This window comes from Conger conger, chromosome 11 (genome assembly GCF_963514075.1).
Source record: "Conger conger chromosome 11, fConCon1.1, whole genome shotgun sequence".
In the NCBI taxonomy this organism is placed as follows: domain Eukaryota; kingdom Metazoa; phylum Chordata; class Actinopteri; order Anguilliformes; family Congridae; genus Conger; species Conger conger.
Genome location: NC_083770.1, coordinates 17039692 through 17057485, shown reverse-complemented (window position 1 = coordinate 17057485; position 17794 = coordinate 17039692). Strand labels below are relative to the sequence as shown.

Sequence of the window (17794 nt, the reverse complement as noted above, 5' to 3'; positions counted from 1 at the left end):
TCAACATATCAATATCATTTTTAATATTCTTCAAAATATTCATCTTAAATGCAGTGCAAAAACAAAAAATAAGTGTTTATTAAGCATTTTGTCTTGTATTCAGACTTAAAATGGTATTTTTTTCAAAATAAGACAATAACATTGCCGATGAGGTGAGACAATTTCACTTGTCAAGCGAAAAGTAACTTCTACTATTTAACTAATACTATAGTATTTTCTACTTCAGAGGAAAAAAATAAGACTTTAAGTTTCATTACAAGACTAAACCACTTTTGCAGTGTGCGACTCTTGCATGTGAATAGTATTAAACGGTGTGATTAATATTGGCTCTGGGGACTGGTAAATCGCTCATTTAGCATTATAAGTACAGGGCTAATCCAAGGTGATTCCAGTGAGCCACGACGTACAGGTGAATTGACAGTGGACCATCTGGACACAACGGGGGCTGAAAATGAGGCGGTCCAGCTGTACGAGCAGACAGCTGAGACTCCCAGCTGAAAGTCACCTCTGTCAGAGACGCGGGGAACGGCAAGGTGACTCAAAATGAGCGCCGCGTATCAGCCGGGACTGACAGCCGTCCCATGAGGAAATTAAACCTGACCCTCCGCGGGTGAGGCGGGGAATGAGGGGGTTAAACTTTAACCCCGTAAAAGAGCGGGGCCTATTCATTAGCTACAGTAACACCTGCACACGGGACAGTGACCTCTGTGTAATGACAGACGTGCACAAATTAAACTAATATTCCCGTTCAAGAGGGGTGTAGGGGCAGTTTCAAAGTTGATGGGAGCAGTACCCTGGTGTTCTGGGCAGTAAATCACCTGGGGCACTCACCTGTATTTGGGTGAGGCCCCCCCCCCCCCACTCCTACCACACATACCTGGTATGTACAAACTGTTTATTTTATTGCATGTTAAACACATATGTGTTTAAAGACACAGAGAAACAGCAGTTAGAGCAGCGATAGCTTCCGCAATACGGGAGTGCAACGCATCTTTCAGGGGAGTTTCTGAAGGCGAATGAGGAGGGGGAAGAATGCACACCGCTGCGTGAAAGGATATTGATTGGAGGGGAACGGAAGATTGACAGACGTTTGATCGACATACACACCCACTCAAAAATACACAAGTATTACAATTTCATTAATTTTATGGAACGCATACTTTAACATATGTTCATATGGTTATGAAGAGCTGACTAAATTGAGGAAAAAGTACATTTTGATTTCAGTTTGTCTTTGAACATTAAGTAGTATTGTCCTCCCATTTTATCATTGCAGTATGCACGTTTTTACAAGCGCTTTCTCTCTGAAGCGATGTGACGGAGATTACTGAGGACACACCGGCGGTGGCACGCCGAGTCTCATCTGATCACTGCAGAGAAAGCGGACTCGATGAGGGAGGGATGCAGTGGCTGCTGGTCTTCCTCACAGGATCAATAGGAGCAGCACAAACGGCTCAACCTACGAGGGTGAACCCTGGGAGACAGGGCAGGGAGGTGCCGGGTCTGTTCTGAACAGAGAGAGAGCACTGATTCAGCTGTGTAAACCTCCAGCCTGGTGACAGGTGTCAGTTAAGCTCAGGGGCGACGCGGTTCTGCTCGCCAAGAGGACGGAGAAAGGAAAGAATGTGGGATTAGCCCATTTTAAATATTATTTCAAATTAGGCATACACCTGGGTCCCTTCACATCGCGTCACACTGCAAAAACCAAACTTGCAAAAACCAATATTTTAGTCTTATATTTAGACTTGAAATCTTTTTTTATTACTCTTTTCTAAATAAGACAAAAAGATTGCCTCGGAGGTGAGTGAGTGAGGAGAATTTCACTCGACAAAAAAAGTTACTTGAAACAAGCTTATTTTCTACTTGAGAGAGAGAGAAAAAATTACGTCTCATTACAATAATAAAACACTTGATAAGATTTTTTTGCAGTGTAGGGAAGGTTCTGTGGTGTGTGTGGGGCAGGTGTTGCCTGTTCTCTCCCTGGGGTTGCATATAAAGACTTTCTATCGGGTCTCAGGATTTTGATGGGGTGTGTCACTTTGTCCCCTGCCGAACAGGACTGAAGAAGCAGAAGAGTGACAGTCTAAGGAACCGTGCGACACCACCTTCTAAATTGGGCCAGTGAGGTCAGCACAGAGATAACCAATCTTTGACGTATGCCGTTAACCTGATTAGGCCACACTCCTCAGATTAGGCACAGCTAAAACCGTTGCATCCATTTTGTCCTTTATCTGTCAAAGATGAGCTCTGACAGACGTGAGCAGACTCACAAACACACACACCTCTGCAGGCACAATGAAGTCCCAATTTTAGCCTTCAGTGCGGGTGTTTTTTTTTCGCTGCCACTTAATTTAATGAATGTTAACTGATGCACTCAAGAAGCAGTCAAGTAAAGCACTCAAGCACTTGCACTGGGAGTCCTTTCAGATCAAAAGGTAAGGACATTAATCAGTCCACATGAAATTATAAACAGAAAGGCAGCTTTCACTCAACACCAGAGTCTTAAAAAAAGAGAGAATTCCTTCAATGTGAGTGCCACCATTTTGTAGGGGATGGGGGGTGACGTTCCCATAACGGGGGTTCCCTGTCAGTGATCAAAACCTTAATTTTGAGCCTGGGCTATGACACAAGGTCTGTCTCAGCAGCTAAGATTTACTGTGAGAAACTCAGGTCAATGCTCACGTAGCACTGGCCACTAATTCAGTGCTTTCAGAGATTACGGGTTCCCTAATAACAGATGCAGCCATCGTTGTGCGCCAACTATGGTGGTGTAATTAAAACACATTCCCGGCAGGCTTAGCCCTTGTAAACTGTGATTCGCCTGTGGGGTAGAGACATCAGAGAAAGCTACAGCCCACAAAGTACCAAGCTTAACAAGTACCGTGTTTAACAGGGACACTTAGCAGTTAATAGTCCCATCGCAGAAACATTTTGGCTATACCTGTTGGCCAATATCATTATGTTCAGCTCCACACTAAACAAGAACAAAACTTGAACGTAATATCTTCCTGAATCACTACCAAATTAGGCTTAATAATTGCAGGGACAGCACCTGCAGCTTTTTTAAGTGCACTACAATTTTTACTCATTTAAATTCCAGTTAAACCCATTTTCTCTGTTATGCGCCATTCATGAATGGATAATTACACTCTATGGTGTTTCAATGCCTTTCATTGTGTAGTCGTAACTCATGTAGGCCTACAAGGACAGTCAAGTCATTTCTGAGTCTGAAGAAAGTGCAGCGCAGAATGATGACATCACAGAGAGCACAACGTATCATCATCGGCAGGGGCAACCAAGTGTCGATTGGCAATAAAGGGGCACCGCCCACCAACTTTCTTTATGGTTAGCTTTGATCTCTGCTGAGTTCCATGTCCGACCACAAAATAGCCATTATTATAATTGTCGACTAGTGCTGAGCTAATTAAACACACTAGCGTAGGCCAATTCATTTGTAAAAGAAAAAGCCTAACCAAAAGTTATTCATTACATTACATTACTGGCATTTGGCAGACGCTCTTATCCAGAGCGACGTACAGTTGATTAGACTAAGCAGGAGACAATCCTCCCCTGGAGCAATGCAGGGTTAGGGGCCTTGCTCAAGGGCCCAACGGCTGTGCGGATCTTATTGTGGCTACACCGGGATTAGAACCACCGACCTTGTGTATCCCAGTCTTTCACCTTAACCACTTACGCTACAGGCCGCCCCCGTAAACTATTCTTCATTAATTAATTAGTGCTCATTGTATTGCTTTAGACCTGCTTACTTTTTAAGATTCTGAGGCTCATACACCTTATTATTGAAGAGGATATTTAATCTGAAGGCCATAAAAGAAGGCAGAAAAAACTTAATATGGATACTTCACAGAAAGTTTTTTTCTCTGAACACTTGGATTTTTAGTGGCAAGCTTTTTTAGTGGCAAGAAGTCAAGTAGAATTATATTCAAAAAGTACTAAATAAAAACTTCAGACCCATGGTGGTCAACTCAACATTTAGACCAAGGTGTTGGTGCTCATCTTGATATAGGCTATTGTGATGCCTCTGCTCCTATCACAGCATGCTTGTGTGTATATACCAGCCTGCCAGTCTCTGTCTCCCTCTCTGTCGCAAAGAATTAAGTCACTAGTAAAGCCAACACCCACAGTACACAGCACTCTAGCCACAGTATGAGCTGTCCATGAAATCATTTTACCCCATTAGCAAATATTGTCTTATTTAGCAAACACTTTGTCATTGAAATATTAATTGCAAGTATTAGATTGAAAATGAATGCAGTTTATATACATGAAACGGACACATTTTAGAAAACATTCCTTTACGAATATCAAAGCTTTTAGGTAATAAACAACAATGTTGCTGTTGTTGCTAAACTTGTCTGTAATAGCGCAGCTCGCCAGCAAAGTCAAATAAACATTCTGTCATGAATAGAATAGTCAGCCGTAGCTAACGCACATAATTTGATATTCGCTACGAAATCAGCACCTAGCCTGTTTAATGCTATAGTAAACTATATTAAAACAATTAGTAAATATATACACTTGTCCAACTGCACATTATTTTAGCCTACCTTAAAACTGCACTCGCTTCCGCAATATTGAAAATATCAAAAGCAGTTATCATTACAAAAAACGACCAATGAATTTTATCGGTTAAATTCGTCACAACTCCAAGCAACAGCTATGCAATTCGTCATTGTCTTTCTAGCGCTGACTCTAAATAAACCAATCATAGAAGCGAAGTGCTAGTGCGTCATTTCCATGGACAAACAGGAAGTGTGATGTGGCTGACTGTAAGAAGAGGTGCACAAGAATGGTAAGATTAATTGACAACAATTAATATATTGACAACAAAAAGCAAAATACAGTTGTCTTATCTCACAGGTTCTGCATTTGAATCGTTTGTTTTTTCTGTGGGATGTCCCTCCAATAACTAGCATTGAGTGTATTATCGTAAATATCTAGAAAAGAGTTAGCTAGTTAACCAAGTCATACATCAGACTTGGATTTTATTCGTTTTGCTGCAGTTCCAGTCAGTAGCAATCTAGAAAACAATCACAACTTGTATTTTACAAATGTTTCCATTCCATTCCATTCTGCGTAATTTTATTATTCAAATATCGGAACTGTGCCTCTCCAACGAGTGAAAAACCTACATTGAGCAAGTTAACTATATTCCATTAGCTTGCTATCCAGCTAACCGTTACACGTACAAACAGCTTAGGCTAGTTTTCTTGCTTGTTATCTCGAAGTGATATAACTTTATGATTAATGTTATGCTACCAACTAAAGCATTAGGCTAGGTATTATGGTGTTAGTATTAGCAAGCTAGCTTGTCAATTTATCTGGATAGACAAACAGCTGCCTAGCTAATTATTGTTTTTCTCACCAAGTTCTATATTTTGCAATTCATATTTTATGCTGTCAATACATGTGGGAAAACGGAGTTCACCTTTCACCGTATTAACGTTAGCAGCAGCACGTCTCCCGTGGCTGCATGCAGTGGCGCTCGTGGCTTAGCACAGCGTTGTGCTTTTGGTTCTCCGCTGTCACAGCAAACCCTCTTGGGCCTGACGTCACACTCAGAGAAGCGCGAACTCTCTTTACTTTAAGCAACGTTTGCGATTCTCGCCCATAATCGAGTCTGTAGAGAATGCACAAGTCAGCCTTGCGTTTGCAACGTGGTCTCCGTGACGCAGATCGGTGGCGTCCCCCCGCAGAGCGCTCGCTGTAGACCCCAGCTCAGCCAGCATTATCCATTCAAAACGCCAGGGAGAACATCTGGAAAGCGCGAAGGGAAGGAGAGCGCATGTGAAACAGAATTACGGTTTGCCATATGCATCTGCGACATGTCAGAGGGGTTTCTAAACCTGGAGAGAGTATTGAGGTTTAAAAAAAAAAACTAGCTGAAAGAAATGTGCATATCAATTTAAAATACTCAACACAAAGAAAATGTTTAAGCTACAGGACTCTGCTGCAGCTAATTCATTTTGCAGCCGCTTGGATTTGTTTATATAGGCTAAAGCGTAAAAACATTCGATCCTGTAACGTGTCAGTGAGGCGCTCACTGATGTTCTGTTGACGCATGGGACATTTCACGTGATAGCCTTTGCAGTTGGTGAGTTCAAAACTGAAGAAAGCTGCATTGCTGATTCTGCCAAATCAGCAGAACCCCCCCCCCCCCCCCCCCCCCCCAATGAGTTAGCACGTGCTACATGTGAGGCTAACACGGGTGGTGGGAAGCCCGTTAGGGATGAACAGAGAGCCAAACATTTGTTCGTTTAGTAGTTCTCTGTAGTCCCATTCATCTCCTGGGAGCCTGAATGTGCCTTGGACATTGCCATATCTGGTCCCAGTATGGCTGACTGTGGTATTCTAGGAGGAAGGAGGGGGGCTGAATTTGGCAGAGTGCACACTGCAGAGATCGGACACTTTTCTTTTTTTTTTGCCTCATCAGCACTTTGTGCAAGTTTGCAGTTTGGAAGCATTGCTCCTTTATAAGGTATTATTTTCTGGCAGGTGGGTGAAGATTTGGGTCTGTGTTCAGCACATAACACGGTCAAATTAGTGTACTGCTGGGATCTGTGATTACAGTTGGGAGATTGCCTTTGATCAGCTTAAATGGGCAATGAGGTATTTTAACTTTTGTAGTTTGTGTCACAAGTTTCACCAAGGAAGGTTTTGTGTTGTGTGTTTTTTTTTTTGGGGGGGGGGGGGGGGGTTTAAATATATTTTTTAGGCCTTTTTCAGCTTTATTGGACAGTATATTATAGAGAGACAGGGAGAGTGGGGGTGAGAGAGAGGGAAAGACATGCGACACCGAGACACCCGTGTGGTTTTTTTTGTTTTTGTTTTTTTTGAAATGCTTTTTTTTCTTCTTCTTTTGCAGTCTGCCATTTTCAACTTCCAGAGCCTGCTAACGGTGATCCTGCTCCTGGTCTGTACGTGTGCCTACCTCCACTCCCTGGCCCCCAGCCTGCTCGACAAGAACAAGACTGGGTATGAATGGGCACACGGGACCATCCACACCACACACACACCCACCCACCCGCACCACACCACACACACCAATACCGCACACACCAACACCACACATCACACACCCACACCACACCATACCACACCACACACACACACAAACACACACCCACACACCCATACCACACCACACACCACACACACACCCACACCAGAGCTGAGCTCATCTGAGCCACAGTAAAACATCACCCTTTTTACAGGGACCGGCTGGGCAAACCTTGCATTCAGTTACAACTGCAGGGTAAAAAGCTCTACAGTTGATGACCACCATAACTTCAGACTCTATGAGCCGTGCCCACCTGTGTGAGCGGTTGAACATGCTACATGTTATCTCACAACAGTTGCATCATTCGTAGTTCATGTTTAACTGGAGGCCTTCTGTCCCCCTTCAACACGCACACACAAAATGAGCTCCTCACCCTCTTCCGCTGTGAAACTAGACGACTGCATTCAGAATAAGATTTCCTCTGACTAAAAAGGGAACCCTTATGCAGTCATTGTGCTCTTGTCTATTTGTACCGTATTTATACCATGTTTACATATATGGGAGCATTGCTACTTGTCAAATGTAATTGCAAAAAGCACCAAACATGGCTTTTAGATCTGCTTTCCTCAAGTATTTAAAAAATAAATCAATAAATTCAAACCTCTTGTGCGATGAGGCAGAAACATTCAGCACAATCATACAACACAGACCGTTAAAAGGTATGCAAAATAATGTAGTAAAAGAGGTAAAAGAGCAATGCAGAAGAATGGGTGAAGAAGTTCATGATATTCTGTTCATATAATGCAGGAGTCTGATGCATGTAGGAATGAAGGAGGACATATAGCCCTCTTCAGTGACAACTAGCAGGTGTTCTGAAGTACCGGGGAGACATTGAGAATATTCAGTGTATTTTCTTGGGGATTTGAATGATACTTGCATTGCATAACTGTGGGAATTTGGAGCCATCTGTTTACCGTCTAGAGATTGTGTTAAGTCTTTCTAGTGGGGGGAAAAAACCTGTACTTATGCAAGGGTTTTATGTGAGAACAGTTTAGCCTCGCATCAAAAGAAAATGGAATAAAACGAGACAAAGCTACAAAGCAGTAATCCAGTTTAGGTGGCATTAAAAACATTACAGCTCCCAAGTACTGTTATTTCAGTCAGGCACCTGGATTGACAGCTGATGTTCCACTTAATGGACAATAAAGCTTTCTGGGTTTTGAATTGCGGCCGCGGGGACCTTTCCAGATGTGCGCGTCACGCTTGGCGGGCCTGGCAGGATGTGAGAGCTGTGTGCGCGCCCCGGGGGGGGCGTCTTCTGCTGCTTCAGCGTCGAGCGGGAGGTCCAGGCCCGAAGGCAGCTTCCCTTTCAGCTGTGCTGCTTCCCCCCCTCCCTCCCCCAGCTGTGTGACTTCCACTACCCCCCCCCCCTGCACAGTTCATTCCCCCCTGCACTGCTCCCCCTACCCACATCGTTTCCCCCCCCCTCCTGTACTATGCCACCCCCTGCCTCGCGCTGCCCCCCCCCCCTCCCCGTTCCCACCCATCCTGCACCTCCCCCCCGAGCTTCAGAAACCAGAAACCTGTGACCGATAGGCCGGTTCCGTGTGCATAGCGGCATAGCATAGCCACGCTAGCGCCACCACACCTATAGTGTGCCTATTCTGCCACCGAAGCATGTGTAGGAGGAGTCCAATTACAGACCCGCCCTTTTCCTCCTGTCGGTTTATAAATAGTCTTGTTTATAGGCTGTACCCGCGAAAGGGTCGCTTTTCCGGACAGGGTCTCGCGCCGCCCAGCGGAAACTTCCCAGCCACTTCCCGGAAACGTCGCAGTCCTCTGCCCTTCAGTCTGGATCGTGTGGGAATAATGGCATTGTGTGTCTGATAACGGGCAGAGAGAGCCAGTTTATTGGCGCTAATCAATGCTCTCTTTTAGGACAAAGACCTTCAGGGTCATTATTCAGAGAGATCAGATTAGCCTGCCATTATGGCGTTAGGCCATTAAACGCATATTACTGGAGCAGCCTGGAAAATCTATAATGGTTATGAAATTACCAGCCAGAATTACACTCACGTTAATGCATGTATAAGTTTAATTTTTACAAAAATCTAACATGGAAAACCAATATTACAAACTTGCATCAGAAAGTTTTATTTATTTTCTTCTTTTTTCCTTCCTTCCCCTCTCAATTCATAAACACGGGGGGAGTTTAGCCATCATAAAAACGGATTGGCATTTTAAAGAAAGTAGCATGCGTTTGCTCTTCAGTCAAAGTTGAAGAGAACCGTTGACTAAATTTAGGCCGCTCTTGGTTATTAATGGAGGGTAAGGTTATGGTTATCTCCACAATCATTTTCTGACCCCCGTGGCCAGGTCTCTGCTTGACCCCTTTCATCCATTATCAGCCCATCTCCCACACCTGGGTATTTATATAGCCTCCAGCCAGGCCCTCTGCCTGCCTCAGCCCGCATGGTGTTAGAGCGCTAGCTCCATCTTTGGGCCCGGGATATTTAAACCGCTGCCTTCTTATGGAAAATAATGTTTGAATACATAATTGTGTGTGAGTGAGTGCAGGAGTGTGTATACGTGTGTGTGTGTGTGTGTGTGTGTGTGAGTGAGTGTGCGTGTGCTGGCGTGTGTATACACGTGTGTGTGTGTGTGTGTGAGTGCGTGTGCTGGCGTGTGTATACACGTGTGTGTGTGAGTGTGCGTGTGCTGGCGTGTGTATACACTTGTGTGTGTGAGTGTGCGTGTGCTGGCGTGTGTATACACGTGTGTGTGTGTGTGTGTGTGTGTGAGTGTGCGTGTGCTGGCGTGTGTATACACGTGTGTGTGTGTGTCTATGTGTGTGGCACACACGTGCTCACCCACGCTTCACTCCTTACCCCTTGAACAGCTGAGCCTGTCCCAGGCAGTAACCCACGACGAGGGCCGGTGTCTTGTAAAAGCAAGTGTAATTCTGACAGCAGTCTTCTGCCGAGCCTAATAGAGCCCTCTGTCCCACTCTGCCCGGGCTGACAGAGAGGGATGTGATCTCCTCCGAGCGTGACTGGGTTTGATGGGTGTGCGCAGAGACCGCAGCGCCGGGCTCACAAGGCCTCATTTACTGTGGTGTCTGAGAGGAGCCAGTAAAATCTAACGGCCGTTAAGCATCCCTACCTGGAGACCGCTCGTGAAATCCGGCGTGCTGGAGCCTGCGTTAGCGACGTCCCCCAGAGTCCAGGCACCGATCTAAGATGCTCATGTCTTTCTGTCCTCTCTCTCTCTTTCAGAGTCCTGGGGATCTTCTGGAAATGTGCGCGGATAGGTAAGGCCCGTTGTGCGCCTGGTGACTGCGTCGCTTTGACGTGATGTGGACTTTGAATCAAAGTGCAGGGCGTATAGACGTCTCATCTATCGCCACAAAAGCGATGCACTTATACACCACATCCATATCCTGCGTCCGTGTTGGATTCGAATTAAGCGCGTGGAGGGTTTTTGCTAATTTTTTCATTACACATCCATCTGTGAAAGCTCGTCTGAAAATGATCGCCCTGCAAGTATCGGATCATTTATTTCCACCAGGTACCACCGCTCGGAGGAAATAAAAGTTAACATTTTGTGAAACGACAATTGGAAAAGTTTCCCCGTAAACACGTCTCGCTGTGGAGAAAAGCGCTTAATGGGGTGAGGTTCAAGGAGCCCCGAAGGAGGCCGGCCGTGGTCTGGCCGGGTGCCGGGCTGTGAAGCCGCTCCTCTGGGAGCCCAGGCAGAGACACGGGGCAGAGACACGGTGTACAGAACACCGCGAGCCACAGCGCCCCCTGGGGGGTAGTGTTAAAATGCGTTTATAGAGGTCACAGCGGAATGGGGGGCGGGGGGGGGCTCTCTTTCAACCCGCTAAGTCTGTTTAAAATGCCCTCGGGGACCGCGTCCCGGGAAATAATCGAGTTCATCCCCCTGTTGTCATTAACTGCGTATCTGCTCGGAGCTTGGATTTATATTTCTTCTTCTCTGGAAACGAGTCAAGAAAATGTTTAAACACGAGCCCCGGGGAAAGTACATGATCGGCCGCTGCCAACACGTAATGCATTAAACGGGCCTCGCAAGGTAGATTTACGGCTGCCTGGCATATCCAAGCAAACGCTTCTTTTTTCTCCTTCTTAGAACAACCATATGTTCGTTTTGGGCTCACTCGGCTGTATCATGTTCTTCTACATCATTAAATATTATGCGGCCGTTTTGGTTGGTCGGTTCTGCTATATATTAATGCTTATTCTCCCCCCCCCTCCCTCCCTCCCCAGGTGAAAGGAAAAGTCCGTACGTGGCCCTTTGCTGCATCGTCATGGCGGTCAGTATCTTGTTCTCGTAGAGGCGTGACGCTCCCTGGCGGTGGGAGAAGATGGCTTCCAGCGCAGAGACTGATGTGAAAACGTCCCCGTTAGACAAACGCTGCTCATTCCGTCACGCGTCACGGCTGGAGTCGTCGCCGAGGCAGCGTGGGTAACGTGCTGCGGGCCAGCGGCATTATGGGTACTCTTTGTTATCCACCGATGAGTTCCTCTCACCTCTCCTAAGATCAAACGTGGGACTGCGTTTCCTCTCCCCGTCTGCTTTCACCTCGCCCTCTCGATCACTCTATTGTCCGTTTGACCCCTGAGATGTTTTGTATTTTTCTAAATTCTGAGTCAATGTTCTAAGACTCCATTGCTTTCAAATACCAGATGTGATCTTTACATTAGCATTTGAATGTTCAGTTCCAGTAAGAACATTCTAATTGCAAATGTAAGTGGGTTAAGTGTGTGTTTGACTGGGGGATACCTTCTCAGCATCTACAACATGATGCCACCTTCTTTACAGATTTGTCATTTTGAATGACGTGCTGTCAGATTATTGGCTGTTCAAGTGTTTAATCCCAGAATGCATTGCACATTCATCCATGTGTCATACTCTGCAGTTTGACTTCCCTTTATCTCAGTGACTTCATCTGGGTCATTGAAAGACTGCGTGCGTTTATACTTTATTTAACAAGACGAATCCAAAAGACTAATGCCAATGCTTGATCATGTTTTCAACTAAAGAAAATAAGTTATTTCAGACCTCATTACACAAGAAGTCAGGAACACCAGAATCTTTACATTGAAACCTATGATCTGTATGTCAATTTCTTTGTTTATTTGTATTTTTTGTACCAAAAGCTGCTTTGTAATTGGCTTTCATTGGTTACCTACATTTTCAGAAAGAATGGTGGTTGTTAAGACATCTTATTGGTGTCTGCCCTATGTCTTTTAATATGAAAAGAGTCATAACAAAAATATAATCAGGAACTTTGTGCTTAACAGTGTATGGTGGTCTAATTTGACCTTCATCTATTGTTGTGGGGTATCAGTATAGACATCTCTGTATATAACTGAAAAGCTTATTTTGAAAGACGATCTGTTGGAACAGCACCGATGCATCAAGACCTGTTATCTGAAGGAACTGAATAGATTGTCTTGAGAAAAGCAATGTTTCTGTATAAAAAAGGGGTGTTTTTTAAGTGTTGTCAGCTTTAATTATTAATAAAGGATGTCTTTTCACCATTCAAGTAATCCTTTGTTTTTTGTATGAGGAAGAAGCTTATATAAATTATAATAACAATCATATTTTTAAATGCAGATTTCTTGAAGTTTACCTGTTTTGAAGATGACTTGAAATTTTCCCATTTTTGCCATCATTTCAGTAATAGCACAGCTTTGTGCTGATGACTGAATCCTTGATTGAGAGAACATTCGTTCATCTCTCCCACGTGTGACTGTGTCTGAAAACTAGAAATGTGGCAGAGAGAGATTAAGTTTTATATCATAGCCGTGCTGGATGCATATAAAAGTGCTCGGAAGGACAGTATTAATTCACATTTTCGTTCTGTTATCCTGTCTGGTTCTTTTTTATTCATTTTTTGCACTTTTGATGACTCACTATGTTCTGTCTGAAGGGAACACCCGTAACTGCAGACTTGTTAATAGGTGCATTGGAAGGTGAGTTTCATTGCCTTGGTGTTTTCTTTACGTAAGCACACCCGCGGTAGAGGAGTGTTTCTGTAGAGAACACCCTGGTCCTCATAGATCTGCCTAATCGCTCCAGATGTGAATGACTCCCTTCTGCTGTAGCAGATTTACTGCAGAGCGCCGGGTGGAAACTGTGGTCACAGCCCCGGCCCACCTACCTCCCGCCCAGTTTGGCTGCGTGTCCAAGCAGGTGGGGTGTGGGGGGCAACGGATCGAAGCAGAAACTGGGATGCGTTGGGTTCCATTCCGGGTCCTAACCCTCGCCCTTATGGGGGAGTTGGGGTGACGTCAGGTCAGGAAAGACGGAGGGCACCTCTGCTGTATGTGGCGTTTGTGAGCTAGCTGAGGCGACCTTTGTGAGAAAAAGGCCAAGCATGTATAGAGGGTGCGATTCTGTGTAGAAATCGCTGTAGCCTACAATGGGGTCAACAGCCTGGATTGCAGCAGCGGAAACAAGTCACAGGGACTAAGCCAACATGGCCGGCGTTTTAGAAGTATGCATGTAGTGGAGCAGGCCTCAACAGTAACACGGGCCAGCGCCCTGGGTCAAACAAAAGGACAGCAGAAACTAAAATCTTTTCACTAAAACACCAACATTGTGCTGGCAAGGTGCCACAATGTAAATGTGATTTGTCTGTGAGCTGCACTGGCCAATGTCATTTTAACAGGATCTGTTTTTAATGACCCCACCCATTCAATTATGTTGTACTGCAAAATCTCCTCTTCCATCTTGGCTCTTGACCGACTCCATTTTGTAACCTCTAGGGAACCCCGTCTCACACACACGTGGGCCCTGGGCCTGACTGGGAGACTGAACGTCTCCGTCTCCTCACGAAATGGCTGCCGCCGAAGACGAGGGCAGCTTCCAGATTTATGTCTGGTGACGTCAAATCGTTGCAAGCGCTTCAGGAGATTTGACGTCATCGGACATAAATCAGGAAACGCACCGCAGCGATCGAGCGCAAACGGAGTCTTCTCCAGCCAAAGCTGGATCCCCCAGACGGATCTGAATGAAGGCTCGAGGAAGTGAAACGGTGACGGCTGAAGGACTCGTAAGGGCCTTCAGGTTTGAATCGCTGTAGCCGAGTCCCCTTGAGTCGGGTTCTTCATTTATATTACCTCAGTAAAACACACAGCTGTGTGGATTACTACTGCGGAAGATTATCCTTTACCCAGGATCAGGGTGTGAGCGGAGCACACTGATACTGTTGGATGGGAGTGCCTCAGTGGGAAGGTAACAAAATTAAACATACATTTTCTGCTGCTTCAGATTTTGGCCGACATATAGGCAACATCTGTCTGCAACTCTGGAGTATTTGCAAGAGTTGTTTTTTTGTTCACAGTTCTGTTTCAACATAAGCTAATGTGTTTTTATAAAAAAAATAAAAGATTGCATTTAATGTTTAAAATCAAATTTAAGGATGAATGTTGACTGAATCTTGGCTTCGGATATCTTGGTAAAACAATGATGCTTGTGTCCAGGCATATGGTCTGGAGTGAAAGGAATCTTTCCCATGGTCCGCCTTTGTGAGCTACACAAATCTGTTTCCCATTTATTCTATGGTGGTGAAAGAATTAAACTGTAGGATGCCATTGTTAGCGTGGTACTGTAGATCTGTCAATTCAAATTCAATTCCATTCTGTGCCAATCCAATATAGCTGTTTGCATACTAACTGCTTTGAGGGCAGTTGCAGCTGCATTTCATGACTGTGATGTGACAACAGATGAAAGCTTAGTTTTGGGTTCACAAATAATTTGGTGGAATACTTGGAACGATCTGGAAGTAGCATGTTGAACTTGTGGTTTGTTGCATCACTAATGAAGAGTTTAGGCTTTTTAGAATGAATACCACAATGAATTGTATCATCATTCTTGTATATACTGTATATGCTACCAAGTCAGCGTTTCCAAACACTTTTTACAGGGATGTTCAATGAGAGCAAACACCAGAATGACTCCCATTACCAGACCTGGCAGGTACTGCATTTAGCCACGCTTGCATACATACACTGAATGGATGCCAAGTTAATGTTGCAAAGCTGATGGTGTAATACACATTGTTTATTGGACAACATCCAACATCCAATCTTAAAAGCAACCCTTCAGTGCACAAAGGAAGCAGACAGGCAAACAACTGCAGCAGATTACAGATAGCGAAAGTGAACTGTGTCCATGTTCTCCACACAATACAGAGAGGATTTTATTCACTGGAAACTACATTTTGGGCCAAGGGGCTTCCTCGGCAGCAGTTACACAGCGGAGTTATCACTCCGTATGTGTCATGGCGTATATTCAGGGCTCTTGGCCGGAGTAGCAGTCTGGCGTTGATGAGACTCCCCACCGTTCCCGCTCTCCGCATGCCGCTCCACACTTAACGTTCGTTTACTTAAAGGACGGCGTGATGCAGTGCACTGCTGTGAGCGTGCTCGTAAGAGCGGTTTTGTTCCGCAACCTGGAAGCTTCCGTGGAGTTCCTTCTCAAGGTAATGCTCCGTGGAGCTCAGGGTTATCTGTGTGGGAATCCTTTCAACAAGCAACGAGATCAACACTCAGCGGCCGTCTCCCGACAAGATGGCATCCTTGAGAACGTCACAGTTAAAGAGATAAAAGGGCACTTTCTCGAACAGCCACGTACTGCCCGCTCTCGCTGATAACACTGAGGCAAATTGGACAGGGTGCTCTTAACTTATCTTAACAGAGTAAGCAAAGGAGACCAGTTTTGTTCCTTACCATCAAATGCTGTGTGAATCATGTTGTGTATGGCAAGAATCTGCTGAGAAACAAAATATTCCTGTCAATAACGGACATTGTCCCTCGTGTGGAAGTTTGAATCCTTTTTTGAATGTGGCCAGATTGTTGCATTCCGTTGTGATAACCAATTACCAAAGCCCTGTGGTTAATGCATCAATTATCAGTCGGCCACCTCCAGTGTACTGATGGCCACAGGTTGACTGGGGCTGATATCATGGCCTCCATCTTAGAGAGGGGAGATACTGGCCAGAGACTTAAGACGCAGTGTTGTCCTCCTGTCTGGATCTGCAACCAAAATGGACCGTGTTGCTGGCTTTGTGCTCTTTAGATGTGACGTGAACATTAAAGGGAATGAAAAAGCCAAAACAAGAGTAGTGGGCCTAATCCTGGAAGAACATAAAATCAACTCATCTCTTTGATAAATGAACAGATAATTGCATCATTATTTTAATGAGTGGGGTCACTTTTGTTTTGTTTTGTGTTGAACAAATTGGTTTGCCACTTGGGGCTAGCTTAGTGAGCACTTTTATGTTTGGAACATTTAAAAACATAGGAGTGGTTGGATCATTAGCCTGACCGCTTGACGGCATTGCTTAAGGGCTTTCAGATTACACATCTTAATTCCATGCAATTTCTTTCCATTATTATATACTCATTCCATTACAAGTAGAACCCAAACACTCACCAATCATGTAACCTTTCCAGACAGAATAAGCTGCATCGAATATAATTAAAAACTTTCTTGCCTAAAATACTGTAAACTACATTTACAGTATTAAAAAAAATATCCAGGGAACATTGGACACTTTGTAGAAAAAGTGTGTAAATAAACAGCCACTCCCGCTGAGGATAATAAGTTTAAATTGGCAGGGCCGGTTTTACAATGCGCTAGGCCAGAGTGAAATGATCTGTAAAGCGGGGGAAATATACAGTATTCATCCACCCTCTCACCCACCTTCGTTCACAGGGTATTCTTTCCAAGCCTTCCAATTTATACTGTTACTAATTTCCGGCATTGGCTTTGGAGGAATGCAGGACCACCGCCCGTCCACACGCCCTGCCAATGGGCCTCAAATGAGCCGAGACGAGCTCCCAAATCCAGCTTGTGTACGCCGAGCGCAAGGTTTTAGACTTTCATCAACAGCCCCAGAGAAACAGATTCAATGGATTCACTGGGTCTCATTACCTTCAACAAAGGAGGAGGCATATTTAGAAGACAATGTTGTAATTAAACCATGGTGTTGGATGGAATTGGTGGTTTTGGATAATTCTAACAAGCAGATTTATGTTGGCAATGTAGCATGATGGCTAGGGGAGGGGGCTTGTATCCATGATTGTATCAAAGTACTTAACCTGAATTAATATCAGCTGTAAATGGACTGGAAAATCCCTCCTGGAATTTTTTTTTGCCAAATGCCTAAAATGTAAATGCTGACTGGTCCCCCAATCAACTAATTAAAACCTGAAATTAAGTGACAGAATGAAGATACCATCATTCAGGCATCTGCAAAGTTTGCTAAGAGAAGAATGAAGTCATAACAGCAAAGACATTTGTGAAACAAAGAGGCCATTTTAAAAATCCAAGTTTTACTTCTTGACTGTTGGATGCAGGACTAGCCGCTGCCCGCTAGCATGATGTGGTTTCTGTGTTCCCTTAGGATCCCACACTCTGGCTCTCCTTTTATTAAATATATTAAAATGAAACAAACTGGGTCTGTCAGCACCATGGCAACATGGTCACAAATAGCGTTTGGCCGCGCAGAGGATCCGCCATGGTTAATACTGACAGTTGAGGTCATAGCTCACCTGAACGCGCTGCATTCTCCTGTTACGGGCAGTTGACTTCACGGTCATCTGGCTTTGATCTGTCAAGAGTAACTACGGTGCTCTGGCGCAGCCTGTCCGCCACATTTTAAAAAGCACGGTGACAGAGCGGACTCGGACTGGAAGTGATTTATTTGATTTATAACGTGCCGTCAAATAAACGCATTAC

General features: G+C 44.6%; 2 protein-coding genes across 4 annotated transcripts in view; one reads left to right on the top strand and one right to left on the bottom strand.

Annotated features, from left to right (window-relative positions):
• LOC133140821 (DNA repair protein XRCC4-like) overlaps positions 1–5730 on the bottom strand; it is a 72848-nt gene extending 67118 nt beyond the window's left edge. The window contains exon 1 of one of the 3 annotated variants that reach the window (XM_061261059.1): positions 5450–5730. The gene's annotated coding sequence lies outside the window, so the exon portion shown is untranslated. Of the gene's footprint in view, positions 1–4568; positions 4662–5449 lie in introns of those variants that run through there. The other 2 variants (XM_061261057.1, XM_061261058.1) reach the window with 2 other exon arrangements.
• On the top strand, positions 4706–12585 carry tmem167a (transmembrane protein 167A). Its single transcript, XM_061261061.1, has 4 exons — positions 4706–4813; positions 6887–6996; positions 10297–10331; positions 11308–12585. The coding sequence occupies exons 1-4, from the start codon at positions 4811–4813 to the stop codon at positions 11373–11375; spliced, it is 216 nt and encodes a 71-aa protein (XP_061117045.1). The 5' UTR covers positions 4706–4810; the 3' UTR covers positions 11376–12585.
• The last annotated feature ends 5209 nt before the right edge of the window (positions 12586–17794 follow it).